Here is a 15,947-nt window from a genome sequence, read left to right as displayed (position 1 = left end):
GGGAACGGAGACTGGCTACAACTTCAGCAAGAGATTTCAGTCAGGGCGGTGGAATCACTGGTTCTCAAACTGGTTCAAGGGATGCAGAGCCACAAAATACTGATTTTTTTTTTTTAACTGAAAATGTATATGGCTTTTGCTAAATCAGATACCAACTTACAGACCTGCCTAAGAAAAGCTTAAGGGAAGATTATGGAATTCAAACTGAAACCTGGGAAAACGTTGGCTTTCGAGACAGGAGTGGGGGCACAGGGACACCTCGATTTGGGGAGCCCAGTTTGAGGACTGTGGAGCTCTGATGATGGAAAATGACCCCAGGCCTGCTGACGGCTGGGGCCCAGGTGGCTGGCTGAGGCGCTGAGGGAGGAAGGGAGTCACTGCCATCCAAATCCTGGGGACAGTCTTCTTCGCACTGGCCCCGATTTATGTCTACACCTGGGAGAGGAGGAAGTGGGGTCCAAGCCGCCCAAATACCTTCGAGGACTGCACGACCTGGAGGCAGGGGAAGGCGCCCCTCTGATGTGGCGAGGCCAGGTTGGGCCTGGCCCATGGATTTAGTTCGCCATTACCAGCTGTGATTAAGAACTTTTTTTTTTTTTTTTTAAAAAGGACACGTTGTTTTAAAATGTTTTATTACAAAGCTTCTTTTAAAAAATGCTCAGCACGTTAACTCAAACTGGAATGACAAACGTTAGATGGCAGTTTGGGGCAAAGGCTGTGCCTTGTTATTCAAAAAAAAAAAAAAAAATGGGTACATCAATGCTCATTTTAACAACTGGCATAAAATCCCACTAATTGGCTAATAAAAACAGATACAAATACAGAACATTGAAAGTAATAACAATTCAAGTGCTGGGCTTTTTACAACAAGGGGGTGAAAAGGAAAGAAAGGAAAATTCACTGCAAACCGGCCTGCTGACGGTATGTGTCAAGGTTTACCATTTAAACAAAGGAGATCAGAAGAAAAATAAAATGAAATAGGACTGCCAACTGCTACCCACGGCGTGGATTCAGCTGTTACATTTATTTAGCTCTATCAAACACCTTACGAAGACGGGAGGCCACCATTTGTTACAATTCACAGAGAAGCCACTTGCCGGAAAAGATGCCGCTCAGAAAAGGGCGGCTTCTTTTCATTTCGTTTTTATTTCCAACTTTTCCAGATCTTTGAGTTTTACTTAAAAGCTCATAGCTAGCAAAATATACAACAAGAAAGTTTAAACTAAAAAGTGTAAATTAAAAAAAATTCAAGTTTAAAAAAAAAAGCAAACACAAGACTGATCCTTTTGCACTGTTAAATAAAAGCTTCAGGAGAAAGGCAAAAAAAAAAAAAAAAAAGAAGAAGAAGAAGACCTAAACAAAGAGGGACGTCTTCCACAAAGTTCCGCGCTGGGGTGTGAGGACGTGCCGGCCGCAGGCTCGGGTTGCTCCTGGCAGGCAAACGTAGCCAAGTTACTGTCCTTGCCAAAAGGTTACAGGTGTGGACGCAAGACGCTCTGGGAAGTGCTGAGAAGTGCACGCGGAGAGGAGGGAGGGCAGCTGCTCAGCCTGCTAGCATTCTCAGGTGCTCTGTCTGCTTGGCTGGGAAACCTTTTATGCTTGATTTCGGAACTTGGCTCTTGGAGTAGATGAAGGGGGGTTTGGCAGTGATTGTCTTTATGGATCAGCGTCTCTAGCGGTGACCTCAGGGTGAAGGTGGTGTCAATTCTCCATTGGGGTCGACTGGGCAAGCCCTGGAGACAGTCTGGGTTTTCAACAAGCTTCCATCTCCAGAAGAGGTCCCGGGGTCGCTGCCTTGGCTTTGCACGTTGGGAATGAGCTTCGTTTTCCACCTCAAGAAGGAACAAACGAAATGTTGTTAATGTGCGTTTGTCACAGGCCTTTAACTTCTACTGCATACGGCATGTGTCTTGAGATCTCTGCATCTAATAGTCCACTCTGGTGATCTGGTGATGGCTAAAGCGGCAGCCCTAGGGTAGCCCCAGATCCTCGCACTACGTTGGAGAGTAAGTCTACTTCGGTGAAGTTTTGCCGTGGTCGCATGTACGCGTATGTGTGCGCACAGGGACGGGGAATGCGTTCACCACCCCGGGTGCTGAGCAGGGTAGGCACCATGAGCTATTAGGGCTGTTAGCACTATAGTGACCTGGCAGTGACTCTTATCATTAACGCACCTACTGCCAGCGCTGTCCCTCACAATGACTGATGGGAACTGTGAAGAAACCATCTATACATGTAGGTCGCTGCTGACAAAACAAACGAAGCGGGAGGAGATCGGTCACAGAATGCTATTGACCGAGAACGTTTGCGATGCCGACTTCAATTCCTATTCTGTAAAACTGACCTTTCCCTATTTAACAGGGAAACACATGCTACAGCACTGTGGTTTTTAAAATTTAAGCAGGGTACAGATAAGAGCTAGGAAGGACGGTACCTTTCCAAGGACAAAGGAGCAAAGCCTAGACCAGTGGGGAAGGCACCCTGCACTTTCCTATTTGTGCTGTACTTGTGTAGCACAGATTTTCAAAGGTTTGGTCCAGGCTGCTGCCCCTGATGAGGAGTGGCCCTGCGGTCCTGGGCTAGGAGCTCCAGCAGCTGGAGACAAGTGCAGGCATCAGGATGGACTGCTCGCTGATGGGCACAGACTGTCCCTCTGCTGCGATCCGTCCCCACCCCCAGCTGTGGGCTCACTCTGAAATCAGAGCTGGAGACTGTCCCCCCACCCCCCCCCCGCCCAGCAGGGCGGACACGTGGGGCAGCACCCTGCAACTCCTGGCCCGGCAAGCCGTCCTTCCCCTCCCCTCCCCCACCCCACCCCACCCGAGGGCCCTCTCCTCCTCCCTTCTTGAGCTGAGCACAGTCACAAACTTGGCTGTCCAGCATGGCCATTTACCACACGGATACTGTGTGCTTCCCTGGAAAGAGTCCCAGTATCTCCTAATAAAGCCATTTCTTTGCACAGCCTCACATCTTCCCACTGTTGTCTCAGTATTCCAGCGTCCTCTTACAAGTGCTCCTGGAAAGCTGCTTTCACAGATGCTCTGTACAACTGCAAACCTAAAGGCGACCCCTCCCCACTCAGGATGCTCTTCTAATGTGCGTGTAACTGGCACTGGAATCAGTTGGCAGAGAATGTGTCTTGCTATCAAATAAGACAGACCGGATGCGACTGCTCCTTTAAAATGCAGGGCCATCAGGGCAGACCAAGCCTTACCTCCAAATGGGAGAAATGGGGGGCTTACAGAGTTGCTTTATAGATATAAAACAGGTCAAATCACAATTCTTTTCAAGAAACCACAGGCATGAGGCTCCGGAGACTGGAGACTTCCCACATCTAAGGCTTCACTGGGGGGCTGTGGCTGGGCCAGGCCAGGCGAGCCCCAGCACGGCCCAACCCACCAGTGAAGTCGGTGCAATCAAAGCCGGCAATTACTGCTCGGGCTTCAAAGGCAGCGCGGCGAGGCCCATCTTACAGATGTCAAGGCTTGGGCTCCCTCCGCCAGGAGTCACCGCGTGGGCCATTTGTAGAGCGGGTTTGGAGGCGGGCGGCATAGGTCTCCTCCCTCCCCCGACCGTACCCACCATCCAGCTGAAACCCACGAAGTTCCCTTGGACCAGACTCTAATCTTGACAAAAATATCCCACCAACCAAACGGAACCAGGAACTCAAAAGGGCGGAGTCACTTACGAAGAGCCCAAGTAGTAAAGGGGTGGCTGGAGATTTCATGACTGGATCTATTTCTGGTAAGTAAACAGTACTAACTCGGAGGCATTAGGACTGTCTAGGCCTTGATGCCAAAAGATGCAAGAAAGGACAGGGTGGGGAGGGAGTCCTTCTCCACAGGCTCAAACGAAGACGCTACCAAAAGCTGAGTGCTTCATCCTTGGGGTCTGCAGCCGAGCCCCCCGCCTCAGGCTGTCCCCGGCGGGAGGGGCCCAGGAAACAAGCCCCCTCCTGAGGCTGAGGTGGAGGAGAGGAAGGTCAGCTCCAGCTGTCCAGGCCAGGCGGGGGGCAGCGGAGCCGCTCTGTAGGAACAACCTGGGAATACCCCCTGCGTATCGAGTGATACCATTTCCTTGTTCAGAAATGCTGAGGAGTCCAAAACGATGGGCCGGAATAGAAAGATCCTTCTCCCCCCTCCCAAGTGTTGCTAGGAAGGAGCAGGACCTTTAAAATGTTTTCAGTCATTACACAAGATTTGAGAGAATATCAGAGATAAGTTTTGCAAAAGGTAAACAGAGGCAGATTTTAATTGCAAAAAGTGCCCCCAGAGCAGCACCCCACACACCTCATGCCAACTGCCTAGCCCTGCTGGCCGGCCTTGGGGCAAACTGTGACAGAGTGCTGTTATTTCAGGGCGTGAGATCTAGAGACAATGACTTCTAGAGCAGGAAGCAAGCAGGACAGAGCTAGTCGGGCCTTGTTATTTCAGAGCACACTGAGGCCCATGGTCATTACATGACTGGTGCATTATGACCCCTAGAGAGTACCCGTGCCTCTGGGGGCCTGTGGGTCACAGCCTCATGACTTTGTGACTCTGAGGTAGCCTTGTCTGCAAGGAGTTGGTGAGGGAGGAGGAAGAAAAACACGGTCTGCTGAGCACGGATATGCCAGGCACGGGACACACGCTCTACACGCTCAGCGTCACATGATCACAACAGCCACCATCCCCCCCCCCCCACCCCCGGAATTCTGCCCATCTACAGAAATTGGGGGTGGTGTGAGGTTAAACAACCTAAGGTCACCCAAACTACAGGTGGCAGGACTCACTGTTGAGCCCTAAACCGATGTGCTCTCTACTGTATCTTGGGGCTAAACTGTCGTTCGTTTTCTTCTCCTACCTTCCAATCATCCATCTGCCCGTCACTAGTCAATAGCACTGTGGAGGTGGGCTGCATCTAGACTACCGCCCACCCCAGGATATTATGCTCTGTGAGAAAGCAGGATGCTGAAGAGAACAAGAGGCATAAGAAGTTAACTGTGAAGTTTAAATCTCCTCAAAGATTGCAAGTGTAACCTACAGAAGCCAGCTCCAGCCCCTTGTAAGCGAACACCACCCAGTGTTTGAGAAAGAGGAGAAATGACAGTGTGTGGTTAGGGAAGCTGCCACTGGGTCGTCTTTCTGCAGCTAGGTGTGTCCTTAGTCCCTGAGTTCGAGACCGGTCAGTCTGCCAGCCACAAGCTCTGAAGCAAGGAGGTGCCCAGAGCCCGGAGGAAGGGGGTCAGTGCGGTGACGGGTCTCTGGCCCTGTGCTTGGATCCAGGCTATACATTCCGAGGCAGGGTTACTGAATCCATGCGGTTTCCTCCCCTGTGGTTATTCAAAGTGAATTATCAGTGAAAGCGGACTTGGGCAACATTGAGATGATTCTGAGGCAGGCGTGTAACTATTTAACAAACTGCTCTAGGGAAACTTCTGGTTTCTATCTGCAGCTGTCGGTTTCCCTTCCCGATGGGCCCCTTGTGTCTCCTCTGTGAGCACATACATCACAACGGGAGGCTGGGCCTCCCTGTGCAGGTCTTATTCGCTTAGATCCTTGCTACTTCTGGAAACAACACAGAAATATTCTCGAAGAACTGTTGGAATAAGAGAGCCTCAAAACATCATTTTAGCTCTATAAGACGAAGTACTTCAGGAAGACAGGAACTATGTAGATCCACCTCAACCTCCCATCTCCAAATTCTTTATCCAATTCACATTTCTCTAGAAGTTCTCCCACACCAAAGATGCCAACTTCACCTCCTAAAAATGAGGCAACAGGATCAGTGCGTACTTTCTTTTCAAACCAAGAATTTCCACTGTTACACACACACACACACACGCACATACACACACGTGTGTTTATGTCTAAGCATATGCTTGCTGCACAGGGAGGCGACAGTGCACTGTGGGGTTCACAGCAGAGCTCCAAGCATAGTCCTGGACTGGGTTTGAACACTGGCTTCATTACTCTACCAGGGTTATCTTGGGCCAATTACCCGAACATACCAAACCCTGGTTTCCTCATCTGTAAAATGGAAACAATAAGTTCCCACGCTTCATAAAATGGGTTTGAGGGGATGAAAGGAGACAATGTGTGGTGAGCTTGGCGAGTGCCTGGCATTGGAAGGACACAATAAGGGTTATTACTGCAGTGGGTGGAGACTGGGAGTTAAAGACAGATCCAGGTTCGAACCCGGCCCTGCTGCACCCCAGTCACGTGACCCTGGACAAGTCACTGGTGTTTCCTCATCCCTGTCCAGGGCTGCCTCAAGACTGGCATGGGGTAATCTAAGCAGAGACGTCTAGCAGAGCACCCAGGACACAATATGTGGACCAGAAACGTCCGTTCCATTTCTGATGCTCCAGCCTCAGCATACTTGGGGGAGTGGGCAGAATTCATACCATTTATAGAGCTTCTGGTGGAAAGTACAGACCAGTAGAGAATTCTGCAAAACCTCTCTTATGAAACATAAAATATCTCTTATGAAACACAGTATCTCCAGACACACAATGATAATTGAGAAAAGTCATCGCAAAAGGGCAGCCAGAGAGATCTGTTGTGATATTCTCAAAGAACGTACCTAAAATTTTAGACAATTTCAGGTTAGATATGAATTCAAATGTAAGCAAGAAGATGAGCACTACTGTCCCACTGAGATGCCCTCACTGTCCTCTCATTCTGCCAGAAAGACACAGTGACTTTGCTGAGGCTCACGGACGGTTTTAGGCAGGCTCCCCTCACTCATCGGGAGCTTGGCTAGCCAGCCGGCAGCCTCAGGTCTAAAGAACGCAGCTGGGGAAAAGGAAGTAAAAGAGCCTCAAGCTATCACAGTGCCATCGAGGAATTCATGCGCAGAAGCCGCCCCCTTCCTTCCAAGATCACCCTGCATACACCAACGCAGAGCCCATTTACTTTTAACTTCTAAATTATTCAGATATACTTCTTTTTCTGGTTCCCGAACCCACACAACAGATCGGAAGAACGTGTTACTTGAGAGGAGGGCAGCGTCTCAGGAAGGGAAGGTACAAAAATGATAAAGGAGTAGATTTCTTAAAATCCTACATTATCTGCGGTCAGTTAGCATAGTGGCAAACAGCACTGAGTCCTTGTTACCATATACTATATGCACCGTAGAACAACAGCATGAGGTACTAAGAAATATTTAATTTGAAGGAGAAAGAGCTGAGCGGCACTCAAGAGTTAAACAAATTACATGTTTTGATACTTAAAGAGGGAAACCTACAGTTCTCTGGGAAACCATTATCCAGAAGGGCTCATTTCCTCAATAGTTCCAGATGGCTCAGTGAGAAAACCATTCTTCTTAAACCAAATTTGTCCAAAATAATTTTCTTATTCTATAAACTATTCTTAAGTGCACTGATCTTAATTTCATGCTCTTTCATGAACAATACTAAATATTACATGTCCCAAGAGGGTTTAAATGAGCCTCTCCCTCTCCTATTATGAGCAACTTTGCTGGCCAAGGGTCCATTTCTCTGTTTCAGTTTCCCAAGGCAACTTAAACACATTTCTGGCTCTCCTGACCACTGAAGAATTGACACTGTAGCACAGGAGAGATTTTAAAAACCTTCACCACAGGGATGAGTGTCTCCCCACATCTTCACTAAAGCATGGCTGCTGATCTAACAGATCCCAGTCACCGGCTCACTGGTGAGCTGCAACAGACACCCACTGGGTTGCTGCCTAGCCCCCTTCTTGATTATCCCAACTTCCAACACCCCCCACAGTGAGAGCAGTGTGCCCCGATGGCGATTTTGTACGGTGTGACTGTTCCCTCTGGCCACAGCGGATTGTGGACCGAGGCAGGAGTCTGACCCATGCTGGGCTGGAGTCCCTTCTCTGGAATTTGAATCCTCATCTCTTTGGGAGACTGACACTGTCACAATGTGTCAGCTCGGGAGCTCTGGATACATGATCAAAGAACTGAGAAAGTCGATGTACAGAAGGGAGAAGAGAGCAGTTTTCAGGGGCACATGTAAGAGCAGGAAAAGGCCATCTTCCAGTCCTCTCTCTGGGTCATTTGCACTGTTGTCTTTGGCTTCCACAAGATGCCACTGCATCCTTCAAATGGACTTCCTCGTTCTCCTTATGCCAACATGGGCTGTCTCTTCTTGCCATCAAAGGCCCCCGCGCTATGAGTCAGCATACAGCGTCCTGAAGAATGGTCAGAATTTGAAAACCTGCACTCCGCACAGCATTTAGTGTAGCCACACAGTGTCATTATGCAGCCATCTCTCTCTCCAGGACAATGTGACCACGCCTGCCCTTCCAGCCAGACGTCTGGATTTTCCTTACTGAATGTTCTTACTAAGAGACATTATAGTTAAGTGTCATTGCCTTGTGAATTCTTTACAGGTTTCTACTAATCTGTGACAAGTACAGCAGGAATTTGAGGACAAACATAAGAGGAAGGAAGACACGAGTAGGCCACCGCCTCAGACAGGAACATGTCTAGGGAAGGTGACATGTGGGAGTGTCTCCGGGCCATCAAAATCTCCATTTCCTAGGAAAGCAACCTGCTGACCCAGACAAGACCAATGCCACACCAGCGGCTGCCTGGCAAAAAGGCAGGAAGTCCCCCACTAGGCGAGGCTTCCTCTTTTTATTTTTTTAATTTTTTGTTTATTGATTATGAGAGAGAGAACATGAGCACATGCATACAAGCGGGAGAGGGGTAGAGAGAAAGAGGGAATCTCAAGCAGGCTTTGCACTGTCAGCACAGAGCGTGACATAGGGCTTGATCCCATGAACTGTGAGATCATGACCTGAGATGAAGTCAAGAGTCAGACACTCAACCAACTTAGCTGCCCAGGCGCCCAAAGGGCTGCAGCAGGGGTGCTTTGGGAGCGCGAGCAGGGTGCCCGCTGCAGGCTGCACGGCCAGGCCCTGCCCCCATGCCGTGTCCTGCGATGGGGGGCTGGTCTCCCTGATTGGACAGCCACCTGCCGCCAGGCTTCAGGCTCCCTTCCCAAGAGCCCCGAACCCTCACACATCTCCTGCTTGTTGAGTGACACTTCAAAGTATTTGACCATAGTGTCTAAGTGTGGGACAAAAAGATGAAGAGTGGAAAGCAGGATGTTATTTTTTCCTCTTTCCCATTTTCAAAACGTTAATTTTTACTTGGAGACTCTGAACAAGCCTGAAGGTTTTTGTTTCTGATTTTATTACTTTGTAAGAGCTTGGTTTTGCTTTCTAACTGGCCATGTCAACCGGAAGCAAAGAGCCAGAGGCTTGCTGATACCTAATGACTCCATCTGCTCTCAAGGCACAGAACTCAGAGCGAAGATGAGGCACCAGTGGCAAGCTCGCAGGGTGGGCATCAAAGCCTGTACAAAACACTGTTGTCCGTGAGACCCCTGGGCACAGATGGCTCCCTGACTCCAAGAGGGCGCGGCTTCGGAAAGACCCTCAGTCCCACGGCCGGTCCCGGAAGTGTCTCCAGCCCCATGCTGTAGCGCTGTCAGGAGGCTGCATGAGCACCAGGGCCCCGGGCCCCCAGCCCTTAGTTAATAAACAGCCCATCAGGCTCCCAAGCATCACCCTCAAATGGAAAGCTAGAGATGTAAAGCTAAGCACTGTGCAATTAACTACTGCATTCTATACTGTACTAGAAATTACCTCTCTCACACACCTCTTGGCCCCAGGGAAACAAAGCCTCAAGTAAAAAACACATTTTAATCTCAGGTTAGCAAGTATACAAGGTAGAGATTATACCAATATCCAAAACCTGAAGTTTTTGTGAGTATGTCTGTATGTGTATGTGGGTATCTGTGTGTATCTCTCTGTGTTTAAAAAGGTGTTGTTTTAAAGATAGTTTGTTCTTTTAAACTAGCTCTTTGATGTTATATAGTCAAAAGGAGTATGTTGAGATATAAAAATCTTTTCAATCTATGTAATTTTAAGATAATGGGATTTTTTCATTTGTTAAAGTAAATATTAATAAGCCAATTTGTAAAGGTATGTTTTTACATTAGTAAACTTGGAGTGATAATTCTCTCCAGCTTTTCAAAAATTTTAATTCTTCTGTAACTCCCATGAATCTCGATTAAGTAAGGAAGGAAGGGAAGTTCAGTATTTGATGACAATCTCTGACTTCTGACAAACTCTCGAGATGTTACATATTCCAAATAAACTTGGACCAAAACACTGGAAATTCCCAGCAACTTGATCACTGTTCTATCAATTCCCCTCATGGCTACACAGCTCAAGGGTTACTTACTCCAGAAAGGCTTCCTTGATCTCACTCCGATGTAGATACTTCTTGTTCTTATTTTCACAATGTATCCATCTCCTTTATAGCACAGAATGTATTACTTTATAATTCCTATTTATTTTTATGTCTTTATCTTCTGAAACTAAAAGCCCCTCCGGGAGGGGACAGAGTCCATGTGGCAAATGCCCCACTGCTTAGTGCCGTTTCTGACTTGCAGTGGTCCTCGCTGGGTGTTTGCAGAATGAATGAAGAAATGACTGGCATTTACAACAGTGGCCTAGAGCTGGACACAGCAGAACGTGTGCAGGCTCATTCCCCGAGGCCCTGGACTTCCAGCATTCCTACAAGTGACAAGTTCATCCTAAAAGCTCAGGATGAATTTGGCTTTTTTGGAAGACCACACAGCTTGGGAATCACCTCTACCCTGAAAGAAAGTCTTTCATGCAGCCCGTTTCTAATTATCCTAAAAGTCACTGCAAAGTGTTGAGACCAGTCAATGCTCATTCATTTCAACTGATTTCACCAGAGTGAATACGTGTATAAAGCGTGCAAGTGGAAACACACGGGAAGATGGGGACACAACTGGTATACGGGGAACTGTTAAAAGGCCAGTTATGTTGGGCTGCAGGAGACAGCTGCAATGGTATTTCGCACCCAAAACATGAAAGCAGTAAATGAAACGTCTATCTTTCAAGGAGCAGAAATACAAATTTTCAGAGGGCTTTTTTGTTCCCTGAGGAAAGATTTTCCTTATTAAGTGGTGATATTTTCCCTACAGTTCGTTGTCCTATGCTAGTTCAGAGGCAAGAGAGTTCTCTCGCCTTTGTGCTCCATGCATGGTCATCTGAGCTCAAAGATCTAATTTAACAGGACTTTTCTTTTAGGAGGCCAAGAGAGGGTTAAGTTCCACTGTGTACCTAAGAGAAATAAACCCTCTCAAAATACATCTTCACATTGGAGTCACGGTATCTTCCCCTCCTGGGTGCTGGGTTCCATTAGCTCCACCTCACTGGAGAGGAGATCAGGAGGGATTTAGCTAATACTCAGCAACTTCCCTCCAAACTGAAACCAGTTGCCCGAGATTTCACGCCCCGTCGTTGGCAGGATCAGCTCTAATCAAACAGTTTATCTGTCACTGGCTTGTTTCTAAGGTGAAGCCAGCACTAGTGTGGATGCAGTGTGGCCAACAAGGGGCTCACACCAGTGGAGAACCAGATTCCCTAACCAGAGGCGGTCACGCTGGGTGGAGAAGGGGAGGCCGGAGATGATCTACACAGGAACTGAAAAATAGCCACGCTGTCTACATGTCATTTTCAAGACCGTACAGGTGCTTTAGTAAGTTCTGTGGAACCACTCCCAGAACGGGGACTACAAACCTGTAAACATAAAGGAGACTTGAGTCTCTTCAGCAACACTGGGAGGCAGTGCAGACCACAGAAGAGCAAAGCAGACCAGGCAGTAGGGCCACGGACACAGGGTGTCTCAGAGGCCTAAGGACCCAGCACTTTCACTGGAGTGGGGAACCGGAGGTCTACTGGCTTTAAAGGACCTGCCCCAGGCCACACAGTTCAGGAAGGGGCTTCTCTCAGAGCCTGGGTGGCCTCGTTCTCAGTCTAAGTGCTTTCCACAGCACAATGCTCAGTTCCCCGGGTCGTTTCTCAGCCACTGCTCTGGTTTTCAAGGATAGCAGGTCGTTATCGGTATCACCTTCTCAGAAGGGCCTTCATGAGCATCACACCCAAAGCAGAACCCCGCCCAAGTCAGTCCCTGTTTTATTTTTATTACTGCACTCCTATTTTTCTGTTTACTTTTTAATAACCACCCTCAGCAATGTGAGCACTACAAAAGCAGGGACTTTCTCTGCCTCACTCAACACTACTTTCAGGTCACAGGACGCTATCTGGCATTAGTTAGGGGCTCAGTAAGTGCTCAACGTTGACTAAACAAGTCAACTACTACCCTTACAGGAGTTTCTGAATTCCCAAAACAAAGGGGAAGAGTGGACAGCACGGATACCACCATTCCTGATTTCCTGAAATCCTTATGAATGCAAATCAGAGCTCCTCTCTGCTCTACAATTCTTATCAAATGACTGCCAGTGCTGCCTTCAGAAGGAGGACAGTGTGGAGGACAGTGACTTCAAAGGCTGTGGGACTGGCCCAGCAACAAGAGAAACACTGGGGACTCTGATTAAGTGAAGGAAACCACCAACTGCAGCAGCTGCTGAGAAGTGGGGTTGGGGGGGGTAGGGGTAGGGGGCACTTTGCTTTTTCTTCTGGGCTAGAGTAGAAAGGACACTTTAACTTTTAGAAAAAATACGGAAGTGACCAGAAAGCATAATGACAGCTATGACATTAAAAAAGGATGTGTGAGATAAATTGTAGGACTCAAATATACTCCACCTAATCTAGTCTAAAATACTATATACCGTGTTAATCATTACGGACACAAAACCAAACTATGAAGTATAGACACATATTTTTTGCATGATTTGTAACAGAAATGGCATTAAAGATTTTGGTGCAAACAGAAGATGGAGTGAATCAATGAATGTCAGTCCTCAGCACACTGCACTTGTGAGGGTTTTTCCATTTAGAAGCAGAGCATGGAAAGGCTGCTGTCCGTACCTAAGGGTTAGTGATTAAAAGGACAACGTTCTTTAAAAAGAAAAAAAAAAAGAATGCAAAAATAAAGTACAAAAGCATGTGTATGTGCTTGCAACCAGAATACCTTTACTACGACACAGGGCCTGCAACTGTCCTCTCTGTGCTCTTAATGACCAAGCCGGGAGGCCAGCTCAGAAGAGGTTCCTCCATGAACAGCCATTAAGTGGAAGTAAACATGGACATCGTCTGTGATACTGGTTTTTGGGTCCCTTGGTTGGTCATCTATACGAAGGGCAGATCCTCTTTTCAATCAGGGAAAAGGCTGCCACTCAGTATTTAGAAGCATTTTGATATCATTAAACTATAATGATGGCATTGGAAGAACCTGAGGAATCTGAATAAAGATCATGAAAGTTTCACAGAGGAGAGGGCAACTGAGGTAGGTCTCAGTGAGGGGTAGAGGGAAGAAGGAAGGCATATATGATAAACAACCACAGGCCCTAGGTGCTACTCCCGTTGTACAGTTGAAAAGAAAGACTGAAAAGCTGAAGTAGATTGCCCCGGCAAACAGCTGACTGAAAATTTCTATTTGGCATCAAAATGTCTATAACTTTCTTTGGGAAAGTCCACTGAAATTTCAGCACCAAAGTTAAGTTCTACAAGATGAAGCAGGGGGTCATCTGGTTCTAGCCAAGAACCAAATCTCTGCATGCTAACGCTCTCTCGTGAGGAACACTGCACACGTATCCCTTGCGTGGCAGGGGAAAACAGGCTTTCCAAGCACAGGGACAGCATGTGCAGTGCCCGCAGTGTATGTGGGGAACTGCTAATAATCTCGTTTGAACTGAGCACAGGACTCATAAGGGCTAGGTTGCAGATGAGCAAGAGGGACCGAAGGGAAAACCCAGGACGGGGCAGAGTAAATAGATCCACGCTGAGTGGTTTGCACTTTGTCAAACAAAAAGCAGTGACCATTTTTTTAAGCTGGGAAGTGACACAATCAATTCGTGTTTTGGCAAAAACCCCCCGGAAGCAACACGGAAGATCAACTGGCAGAAAGGAAGCCTGGAGGTGGGAAGATTTCTGCAAAGGCTATTCTAATAATCCAGACGGCAGGCTTGAGAACCTCAGCAAGGACTGCAGCCATGATGAGTTAAGAGGGAAGATTCAACACAGGCCAAAAATATCTGTAGGACCTGGTGTGGGCTGCTGGAGAGGCAGCAGAATCAAACGTAGCTCCTCTGGGAAGAGCTGTCACTGGGAAAGAGGTCAATGCTATGAATTCAAAGGTCAGCTAAATTTTAAGGTCAGTTTACAAAGCCAGGTTCCCACCAGGGCTGGTGGCTCAATCGATCAAAAATATGGTCACTACAGTAAAAAGACAAAAACAAATCGACAACTAAACATTACCTATAAATACTTGACCAGGATCTAGCAATGGTTACCAACAGAGAAAAGAGCCTGATAGCAGAATAGAGTTAATCGAGTCCCCACCCAGATTTTTAAATAACAGGGGGAAAAAAAAATACATAAAGTCCCTCCTTCTCACTAAAAACAGATATATTACTTTTAAGTATCTATATATCATCTCAACTGAGAAGTCTCTACGGAGCAAAACCTTCCAGGTCCTGTGCCAGAACGGGTCTGGGTGCCCCACATGCCACCCAGGGCTTTTCAGAATAAGAGGGCGTTTTGCTTGCTGGTTCTGTGGTTTGCTTCTTAAAACAGGCAGATTCGCCACTGGTGGTCAGTGCGGAATGGTGAAGAGTTAGGGGAAGGGGAAGAAAGATTAGAGGGGCAGAAGGGGAAGGAAGAAAGAGAGAAATGCATACCATATTGCAAAAACATAGCCGGTATAAAAACCATCAGATTTTTTTTAAGCGCTAATTTGATTTTGGTGGGGTTTCCTCTTTAAAGGAGCAGAGTTGAATGCATCAGTATGAGCAAGGAGATTCACAAGCAAGTGCCTCTGTTTATAACTAACGTCAGCAGTAGGACCAGAGAGTCGTTCTTACCATGTTTCAGATGTAGGCAGCTGTCATTCTGGGACCTGTACCTGCAGAAAATTGTGTCTTTAACAAATTTTTACTGAAGAGGTTTTTGTACATTCCAAATACGTAGTAGCTACAACATCAGGTGGGCTCGTTTGCTTTACTTTCTATGGTTCTTATACCAGCCATTTTTATTTGTGCAGTACAAGTAGTGGCCTTACTTTTAATGAAAGAAAAAGGGGAAATAAATAGGACCTCACTCACTGTTGCCTTGAATAAATGTCCGGGAAAGATAAACCCTGCTGTCATCATGTTTTCTACTTTCAGAAAACCCAAACCACAGAAAAGGTAGCATATGATAAAATCAGGATAAAAAACTGTTATTGTAAGGAGTTGTGCAAATGGAAACACAGCAGAAGTGCTACGGAGGGTATAGACAATAAAAGCAAACACAAGACAAAACACCAACAGGATTCCAGGTGACAGGGTTTGGGGAAGGAATGTGTAGATGTATCTTCACGCACTCACATTGAAAAGAAAGGTCTTTTAAACATCTTTAAAGCATTTCAGGAAGGAAAGCAGAGTTTAAAACATCAGAGGTTACAGTTGCAGAACAAAAGCAGTGTGTCGAAGATGCCGACTACTTTCAAAGGTATTTGTCAGAAGCAGAGAATTGACTAGAAAGTCACATGGTGCCTACCTGATGTCGACTCCTGGAGTTTCTCTCTCTTCCTCTTCTTTTTCTTACCCTGGAAGAAGCCAGGCACATGGTCATGTTACACACTGGACTATGAACACATGGACGAATGGGATACAAACGTACAAAAGGCAAGAAGTCAACCAAGAAGTGTGCCTCATTCTCTCCCTTTCCCATCTACACCTAGACACACAGACCGAGAGAATGAGAGAAAACAAATTGTCACCTCTTTGTGACCTTGGTCCCTACAGCTTCTTATTGAGTATCAGTACTGACAGTGGAAGTGGTTTCCCAAAGCCACGCCAGGCTGAGGAGGTCCTAGGGCCGTGGCACCAGATACCCGTTCAGAGAAAGCCCACTTAAGGAGGCAGGCTATCACTGACCACCACGCTGGGAACCCACTTCCGGCAGTGTTCATGATCAATCTTCCTTCCG

General features: G+C 47.2%; 1 protein-coding gene across 4 annotated transcripts in view; it reads right to left on the bottom strand.

Moving 5' to 3' along the window:
• Window positions 1-615: 615 nt before the first annotated feature.
• LEF1 (lymphoid enhancer binding factor 1) overlaps window positions 616-15,947 on the bottom strand; it is a 122,032-nt gene continuing 106,700 nt past the window's right edge. For 2 of the 4 annotated variants that reach the window (XM_030313293.1, XM_030313295.1), the window contains exons 10-12: window positions 15,516-15,564; window positions 14,840-14,880; window positions 1,744-1,832 (exon numbers count right to left, since the gene is read on the bottom strand). In XM_030313293.1, coding sequence (XP_030169153.1) covers window positions 14,846-14,880; window positions 15,516-15,564 — 84 coding nt within the window. In that variant the 3' untranslated portion in view covers window positions 1,744-1,832; window positions 14,840-14,845. Of the gene's footprint in view, window positions 1,833-14,839; window positions 14,881-15,515; window positions 15,565-15,947 lie in introns of all 4 variants that reach the window. The other 2 variants (XM_030313292.1, XM_030313294.1) reach the window with 1 other exon arrangement.

Source organism: Lynx canadensis, chromosome B1, assembly GCF_007474595.2.
Source record: "Lynx canadensis isolate LIC74 chromosome B1, mLynCan4.pri.v2, whole genome shotgun sequence".
Classification (NCBI taxonomy): Eukaryota; Metazoa; Chordata; class Mammalia; order Carnivora; family Felidae; genus Lynx; species Lynx canadensis.
This window is presented reverse-complemented; position numbering and strand designations above follow the sequence as displayed.